The sequence below is a fragment of the Lynx canadensis genome, chromosome B1, assembly GCF_007474595.2.
Source record: "Lynx canadensis isolate LIC74 chromosome B1, mLynCan4.pri.v2, whole genome shotgun sequence".
NCBI lineage: Eukaryota > Metazoa > Chordata > Mammalia > Carnivora > Felidae > Lynx > Lynx canadensis.
In genome coordinates this window covers 160,750,166-160,759,943 of record NC_044306.2, presented here as the reverse complement: position 1 = coordinate 160,759,943, position 9,778 = coordinate 160,750,166, and the positions used below count along the sequence as shown (strand labels likewise).

General features: G+C 37.0%; 1 protein-coding gene across 1 annotated transcript in view; it reads right to left on the bottom strand.

The window, feature by feature from the left end:
- Window positions 1-4,373: 4,373 nt before the first annotated feature.
- The window catches only part of PPAT (phosphoribosyl pyrophosphate amidotransferase), a 35,513-nt gene continuing 30,108 nt past the window's right edge, over window positions 4,374-9,778 (bottom strand). The window contains exons 9-11 of the mRNA XM_030313814.2: window positions 9,416-9,637; window positions 8,091-8,211; window positions 4,374-6,840 (exon numbers count right to left, since the gene is read on the bottom strand). Of these exons, the coding sequence (XP_030169674.1) occupies window positions 6,644-6,840; window positions 8,091-8,211; window positions 9,416-9,637 (540 nt within the window). The 3' untranslated portion in view covers window positions 4,374-6,643. The remainder of the gene's footprint in view (window positions 6,841-8,090; window positions 8,212-9,415; window positions 9,638-9,778) is intronic.

Below are 9,778 nucleotides of genomic sequence, written 5' to 3'. Positions count from 1 at the left end.
ATACAAAGTATTGATTGCTTTTTATCCAGGTCATTTTTCAGGGTTGTTTGGGGTGACGGATCTTCAGAGCTGAGGTAATGCTTTCCCAAAGAGCAGGCTTGCTTCCATTTCCTATAAAAGCGAATCTCCCAAACTTAGTACTCTTTCCTGTAACACAACCTACTGCGTGCGCAGACATCCATCTCTGTCTGACTCCATCACCCCAGTGGGACTTGGGAGGCAGGGGGAACTGATAAATGAAGCTCTGGCCACTGCTTTTGCCTTGAATAATAAATTTCTCTTTGACCCAGGAATCTCATGTCTGCTGCCACAAAACAAAACTGTAACAGGCCAGCATATTAGCTTTTCCCTAGGGTAAAAGCCTTTGGACCCTTCCCAAATGGGGTCTTATATTTCTCACAGAAGCTAGCAACAGCTGCATTAAGTAGGCTCCATGCCCATGGAACCCAATGCAGTGTTTAAACTCACAACCCTGAGATCAACTCGAGCTGAGATCAAAACTTTGATGCTTAACTGAGCTAAGCCATTCACGCACCCCGACTACATTATTTCTAAGTTTGACTTCTTATACTAGTTAAGTAGCTTGAAAACAGAGTTTCAGGGGTTTTTTTTTTTTTGTTGTTTTTTGTTTTTAAGTAGGTCTCACGCCCAACACAGAGCCCAGCATGGGGCTTTAAGTCACAACACTGATATCAAGAGTCAGATGCTTAACTGACTGAGCCACCCAGCTGCCCCAAGTTTCATGTCTTAGACACCTGTTTCCCCAACTACCTTTTTACTCTTCTCCTGTCCACTATATCAAATGCCTACCCTAGAACCTTGCTGATCCTTTGCACATTTGTTGCTACATTCTAATTTCACTTCTCTTCACCTAATCCCCCACTTATCTCAGCTGTCAATGTCATTTCTTTAAAAAATAATTTCAAAAGCGATTTTGACTATCCTTGACCCTACCTTCAATGTGTGGGGTTTCCATCCGCCACACAATTAACTCAGAACATCCAGCTGAAAGAAATGCAGAGGACAAGGTACGTGGAAGGGAGCAAGGAGCTATCATGTTCTCCAAGCATAACACTCACCTCATCTCCATGTCGCCAAGAATGAAGCTCTCCAAACCTCGTCCTTCTGGGTTTTTGTAAAGGCTTAATTATGAAGGCATAATTGATTAAATCATTGGCCATTACCTATTGATTTAACCTGTAGCCTCCTCCTCTCCCTGAGAGTCAGGGCAATGGGAATGAATGGTCAACCCTCTAATCATGTATTTAGTTCCCCTGGCAACTATCCCCTACGAGATACGTTCAGAAAGTCACCTCATTAACATCAAATCAGGTGTGTTTGAAAGGAGTTTGTTATGAATACCAAGACACCTTTATTAGAGACAAACCAAAAACACTTTTAACTTTAGAAAATAGCTGGTTGCCTGAGGAGAGGTGGGTAGGTGGGGGTGAAATAGATGAAAAGGATTAAGAGTACACTTATCTTGATGAGCACTGAGTACTACACAGAACTGCCGAATTACTATATTGTATAGCTGAAACTAATACAACACTATTAACTACACTGGAATTAAAAAAAAAATTTTAGATGTTTATTTATTGTTGAGACAGAACATGAGTGGGGGAAGGGTGGGGAGAGAGAAAGAGAGGAGAGAGAAAGAGAATCTTAAGCAGGCTCCTAGCTCTGAGCTGTCAGCACTGGGCCTGAAGCAGGGCTCAAACTCATGGACCTCGAGATCATGACCTGCGTCCAAGTTGGAGGCCTAATCGACTAAGCCACCCAGGCACCGCTACACTGGAATTTTCAAAAAAGACACTTAATTGCTCTTATCACTTAGGAAATCCTAAGGGCTTTAGGATATCTGTGCTAGAAATAGGACAAAGACCAAATATACATTATAAATCACGTTGTCCTACTACCCTAAAGATAAGCTCCCTGTTGTCTGCTTTGTAGCATCACAACTGGGAGAACAGTGATTTACTCTTAACGGTGCTCAGCTGCCAAGTTGAAGGCGGAGAAAATTAGTGGTTGGGTTCATTCAGGCTTGTTTTGTCAGGTGGCTAGGAAAGAATGGATGGATGAGGGAGGTCATGCTGTTTGCAAAAGGAGTCTATTAAAGTTCTGTAAAGGAACAGAAACAACATTTTATACACATACACACACACACACACCCCATATAAAATATATATAAAAAATACACATTTGAAAAAGAGACACAGAAATAGATACGTGTATTTTAGTTTTTTTTTAAAGTTTGTTTATTTTTGAGAGAGAGCACACAAGTGGGGTAGGGGCAGAAAGAGAGAATCCCAAGCAGGCTCCGCACTATCAGTGTGGAACTGACATGGGGCTTGAACTCACAAACTGTGAGATCATGACCTGAGCTGGAGTCACAGGCTCAACCAACTGAACCACCCAGGTGCCCCAATAGATATATTTTAATAAACTGCCCCACACAATTGGAGAGATGACAAATTAGAAATCTGTAGAGCAGGCCAACAGGCTGGCAACTCTAGCAGGGTGTCTATGGCAATTTTAAAAACTCTACAAGAAATTTCCATCTTTGTTCTTACGGCCTTCAACCGACTGGATGAGGGCCATTCACATTATGGAGAGTAATCTGGTTTACTCAAAGTCTACAGATTTAAATGTTAATCACATCTTAAAAATACCTTCACCACATCCAGACTGGTGTTTGAACAAACACCTAGGCACCAAAGCCTAGCCAAATTAACACAAAATCATCATATCGAAGATATCCATCAGTATGTCAATAGTGAAGTCAAACAAGTAATTTTCAGTGAAGCAAATTCAGAGATTGAGGAAGAGTACAGGGCCCTTCTGTGTGGGCCTCCTTTGTGCAGTGGTTTTCCATTTTGTCACAGTGCAAGGAGTTCAGTGTTATGGTAGATCCTGAGAACTTCCAAAAAGGTTAAAAGCATCAGCTCCTGCCATCGAACTCCTAGCTACTTAAGAAGAAAATTTATGCACGCGTGTGCACACACACACAAATTTACATTGCATACTATAGCTTAGTCTAAAATGTCTAAGCAGCATGCAGTTTTTTCTGAGAGGCTTGGATATTTATTTTGACTTGGTTAAGAAACAAGAAGGCAATTTCCCTTAGGAGTCGACCAGGCTCTATCTGAAACTCGAAGAAGGCATGAGATTCAGGTGATGCCCTCGGGCAAGATTTTCAGAGGCAATAACATATATGCATATATTATTTTATTTTTTGTCGTTTAGAGGTGGGACTTAGTATGTTTATTTTAAAATAGGCAATATTTTAGAGCAGTTAATGTAGGTTCACAGCAAAATTGAGCAGAGGAGAGTTCCCACAAACCCCCTGCCCTCCAATATGCTCTGCATATTGCAGAGCCTCCCCCATTATGAACATCCCCAAGCAGAGCAGTACATTTGTTTCAACTGATAAGCCTACAATGACACATCATTATCACCCAGTCTATAATTTACATCAGGGTTTATTCTGGTGTTGTACATTCTATGGGTTTGAACAAATATATAATGAGATATATTCACCATTATAATATCACACAGAGTGGTTTCATGGTACTAAAAATTCTCTGTGCTCCTTCTATTTATCCCTTCCTCCCCACTAACTCCTGGCAATCACTGATGGCTTCATTGTTTTTTTTCCACCTTAGACAATGTGCTTGCTAGCGTAAGCAGGGGATAGAGGGAGAGGGAGGGAAGGATGGAGGGGTGCGGGGCGGAAAAAGGGGAGGGGGGAGGAGAGAGAGAACCCTAAGCAAGCCCCACACTTAGCATGGAGTCCAATGTGGGTCTGGATCCCACAATCATGAACTGAGCCATAGTTTTGCCTTTTCCAGAATGGCATAAAGTTTGACTTACACGGTATACAGCTTTGACAGACTGCCTTCTTTCACTTGGTAATATGCATTTAAGTTCCATATCTTTTCATGGCCTGACAGCTCATTCCTTTTTAGGACTGAATAAAGTTCTATTGTCTGAATATACAATTTATTGATTTACCTAAATTTGACTGAAAAAAAAAAACAACACAACTCCCCCAACACACACTTACATTTTGGAAATCTAAGCCACCTCTTCTGTGACACTCCCCATTCTCACTGGTATTTCCACAAAACTTACCACTATTCTAGTGCTTACTCTGCATTACGTTTCTAATAACTTTATTTCTCCTTCCTACTCAGCCAGGACTTTTGCCTGGTTCATAAGCACTGGTCTATTTATTGAAATGCCTGGATCAGAGAAATAAGATCTGACTAGCTGGTGCCAAGAATGGAGCCTGGATGTGACTATTACTGCGCTACTCATCATAATGCACTAACCAAAGGTCATTATTAAAAAAAAAAAAAGCACACACATACTTAAACACACTTATTACATATATTTATCACCAATACATCACAATGAAGTCACAAAAAAGTAGGCTTAGTTTAATTCACAACAATATAGATCCTGTGAAAACACATTTTTTCATCTTCTTTGTAATTTTCAGCACTCTGCTATTTAAAACAGTTAAACAACATTTGAGATTAAATGTAAAAAACTGTAATTGAATTCAGACTTCAGAAACTTGTGAAATAAAAGGCCATGATGGAGAAACATTAAGAAATTTGTAGAATAACCAAACTCTCACAGTCCCATATTCCTTTATAAAAGCATCTCAATAAAACAAAATAAAAACAACGGGAGACAAAAACTATGGAAAACACGAAAGTCAAATCAGAGATTTTGGTTTAGTACTTTCCCTGAGTCTCTTGTTTTTAAAAATCAAATGTAAGTAAGGCCAATTCAAAATTGACCCACAGGTCTTGCCTCCTCCATGCTGATATGAGGAATACATTTAAGACAAGAGGCTATACACTCAAGTGGTCCCAGGGCTTTATTCAAATGTCAATTTGCTTGTGTCATTGCCACAGCATTATCTAACCTGCTGATGCCTGCTGCACATGGGCTTAAATAGCTGTCAAGATTTTATCTTGGCCTGCCATAATATAATATGTGAGACTATATACCAAATGAAGACAGAAGATTTCAGTTATTAATAAATATTAAATTCCTAGATGGATTTGGACACTATATACATCAAATTAAGGTAACTTAATAACACAGAAACAAACACTTTTATGTTTGAAAAAAATCTTACATAAACAGGAGTTGAGGGCAAGGCATCTTAAAATTTTAAATCTCAGATGTTACAGGAAAACACTTCAAAAAAACTGTATTTGTTAGATCCCAATAAAACAAAGTGGAAAAAAAGTGATAAGGTGATGCTTAGAATCAGACAGGCATGCTAATTCCAAAATAGTTGTCACCTTGATCTTAAACAAAATTGGCCCCTACAGGGTTTGTATTTGATCATTTAATTGCAATGATATATCTACATTTGTACATATATATGTATATATGTTTGCAAATGATCAAGCACTTTATTAAAAGAACATATAATTAATAAGAATAAAAGGGTTGTTAGAACCTAAAAATTTATTTTTTATTTCAAATGTACTAGGTTACTTGCTGGGTTTATACTATAAGGGCACTAAGTAGTATAGATCATACTTCATAGTCAAATGTAGAAAAACACCTTCCACAGACATGTTTTTACAATCATCCTTAGGACATCTCAAAGACAGGTGGCAAAGCACTGCTAAACTGTATGTCTCCCTTCATCATAATGAAATCTCAATTTCAGAATAACAGCCAACGTTTCAAAAGCTAATAATCATGCACTATCTTAAAACTGAGGGGTGAAAGGATGGCTCTAACCACCACAAAAAGTATGACACTTTTTCACATCCCTATTAATTAATTTACTAAGTACCCCGCTGCACAGGCGGGAAAAGTGAGGCACAAAGAGGCATGTATTTATTGTTGTTGATGTTTCAAGATTTGTCTAAAGTTAGACAGGGAAGAAAGGTCAAAACCACACTGAGAACTCTAGAGGCTTGACACTTTTGGGATATAATGGATTCAAGGTTTGAGTGAAATGTTATATTTAACTCATGTCTTGTTTGCATCACACCATCTTAGTCTAACCTCTTGCAAACCATTTAAAGCATGGACCTGGGAAATGCCACTTACTACCTACTTTCTCTGACCAGGTGAAAAAGGCTAGCCAATGCTTGTGTGTAAACAAACAAACAAACACCACAAAAAACAGTGTTGTTGCATTATATGCAATTAGCAAGGTTCAATTATGAAAATATTCCACAACCGAATTGCAATAACTCAAGAAACATTCCACAAAATTTTCTAAGAATCTGTGGGAAGGTATAGTGCCTGGCCATCCCTACTAAAACAGAAATTTATCTATTCATTGCATTATTGTTGCTGATCTGAACTTAAATGTGTATGATCTCATAACTGGTAGCCTCAAAGTACTAAACTACTAAACAAAACAAAGGATCATCCAAACTCCTAGATGACACCAAAATATTTATCTAGGATCATTAAGGAAAGCATAGCACTTTGGTACTCTTTTCAGAAAAGAAATCTCAAAATATATAAAGGTAATCATAAGCATATGGCATTTTACATTGACCAAGGGAGTAACAGTTAAATGGATAAGGTATAACCACCACTATAACTTCTTGACCAACTTTATATTTTGAAACATCAGGTCTGCCCCTATCAACTACCATTCCAACTCCACAGGGTATTTTCCAGTGAGACATGCTGTACAATGACCATTCTTTTCAAAGCATTCCAGACCATTCCCATTTTCTTGAATCATAATATCCTGCTTTTCCACTTTCTGTTTTTTAAACTTTATCCCTTCTTGTACAGATGAAACTAGTCCTCCCACTGACAGATATACAACACTGTTTGCTCCTACAGAGGGAAAGAGGGGAAAAGGAAAAGGTCATGATGCTTCCTTTGGAAAGAAAGATCTGCCTCACAAGACAACAGTCACAAACAGGAAAACTTAAGCCAGCATAAAAATTTCTCTTTCATATTCTTAAAAAAAAAAAAGCAGGGGTGGAGGAGGGGAGAGGGAATAAGCAATAAAATTCTGGGCCTTTATAATTTTTTAAAATTTGAAATTGGAATTTAAATTGCTATTTAAAATAGCACTGGAGGCTTCAAATCTAGAATGGATTCAGAAAGTCTCTTTAGTAATTTTCTTGATTATGAAAAACAGACTTTGAAGTCAGGAAAATCTGGGTTCAAATTTAAGCTCAAGGTCACTTTACTTTTCCTAAGTCTTTTCATTTATAAGGGAAACATGGCCTAACTATACGGTATCTGTGATATTATTACAATAATACAGATATGTTCCGGGCAAAAAGTGAGTGTTCACAATAAGGTACCAATTGGATGATATTCAAAGTATTTAACTGGTAAGGCACAGGCATGTCAAAACCAGCCATCTAGACAACCAGTGCGGAGGTACCAAGGCACATTGGGTAAACATCTGCTGTGATATTAAAAGTTTATCTCACCTAATTTGAAAAGCAAATGTCTTGGGGTGCCTGGGCAGCTCAGCTGGTTAAGATCTGACTCTTGATTTCAGCCCAGGTCACTGACAATGGGGAGTCTGCCTGGGATTCTCTCTCTCTCCCCCTCCCCTGCTTGCTTGCTCTCTCAAAAATAAATAAATAAACTTTAATTAAAAAAAAAAGAAAAAAAAACAGAAAAGCAACTGTCTTATCCAGGATAAGCTAATCTCCAAGTCTGCTGACCTCATTATTAAAGATAACCCTACATTAGCTTTTCACTTTTTGACTTGTACCCACATCTAAATTATTCTATTATAATCTGTGGTAAAATTGTTCTTGTTTTTCTTCAGATCTGATCTTTGGGAGGCTTTAACTGATATGCCTGCAGTTCCCTCTACCTAGAAAGCCTTTCTTCCTTTTCACCTGATCTCACCTTGGCCTAGGTCTCCAATATAGCACTTACCATGGTGTGTATACACACCAGGCACTCTATTCATAATACTATTCAGTATCTGCTTAACATGTTATAAAATTATCTATTTTTAACAAATGCTGGACATTGTTTTTATTACAAGTATAAAGACTGACAGGCTTTGGATTTTCTCTGTTAAAAAAAATGTTTAGAGAAATTTTAATACCTACCCAGATATTTTGCAAGATGTTCAAATTCAGGTTTATTGGCAATAAGCTCTTCTTTTGTTGGTATGTTTATTCCCATAAAGCATGGGTATCTAATTGGCGGTGAAGCTACTCGAATGTGTACCTTGGAAAGAAATCATTTCACATATTATTCTAACATATATAACCCTTCTGGAGCAGCCCTGCTCTAAACTCCAAAGCATCTGGACAAAGATTTCAAAATGTCAGCCACTTGTAAAAGATTCTTTTTACTGAGTTGCCTATGGTTTCCTTTTACCATCTATCAATGAGAACATTTCTTTCTTCTATTTCCCATTTAATGACTTTATATTCCTAGGACCACCTTCATTTTCTCTTGAATGCTACTTTTGCCTACCTCTTATTTTACCATTTCAGAAAGCAAAAAATGGTCTACAGGATATAACAAAAACCTTAACTACTATTAGGAGGTTTTTTCTCTATTATTACTTTTCTGCCTTTTGTAAGGTACATTTACATGGCCATAATTGGCATCCACAATTATTTTACCTTTCTTATAAAGCAAAGATTTTCCCATATTACGTAGTCTTCATAATTACAGTTTTTAGTGGCTACAATATATTTCATCATACTTAGGCAGATACCTTTACTACTGGTAGATACACAAGCTGTTGTGTATTCTTTTTCACTACCGTAACAAATGGTGAATTTACTTTATACCTCTTTGTTTTTAATTACAAAATTTTCAAGGAATTCTGAAGAGATTATAATTCTAACAGCCATAAAAAAGCTGGAAAATCATAATCACAATTATTTTCAAAGCTTTCTAGAGAGACTGCCACTGCTTTCCATGCCACTTTCTCCTACAAGAGATTTTATTATTGAATCCACTTAACTATTAGTTGTAAATGACACCTCACTTCTGTATTTTGAATTACTAAGATATTTAGAGTTAGAATAAGCTTTGAGATTTAAAATATAACCCAATGTGGCAAATCTATTACAGTAGGATTTGTTCTACATCTTCAAAAAGAGAAGTACTCTAAAAATTAAACAAACATTTTATTGTGTGGCTTTTGTGAGTTTTTAAAATTAACCTTATAAAAATTTTAATCTTTTATATTGAGGTTTTTAGTCTATTAAGGATTATAGTTAGTATGCAGTTTAAGAGTGGCTATTATATGTTTTCCAAGTTGCTGCATAGTTATTCCTAAACCAACTCATTTGAAAGATGACAATTTATTTTATTGAACTATCCATTTTCATTCGCTGTACTAAATTGCAATTTTTATGCCAGTATCGTACTATTAATTATCGGTACTTTAGGGTTATGTTTTAATAATACTTACCTCTTTTGCACCAGATTCTTTGAGCAATTTGATTATAGGTGAGATGGTATTGCCTCTCACAATTGAATCATCTACAAGAACGATTCTTTTGCCTTTAAAGTTGTCCGACAATACTCCAAATTTTTTTGCAACACCAAGTTGTCTCAACCGCATGTTTGGCTGAATAAATGTTCTTCCTACATACCGGTTTTTACATAGCACCTCCACATATGGAAGCCCACACTGACAAGAAATAAAAGGACAATGAACAGCAACATATAGAGAACTCTAGATTCTTATTTTCTCTAGGTCATTCTTCCATTATAATATGTATGAAAACATTTGAAATTGCTATTCTGAACTCTCCATCAAGAGATTACAATT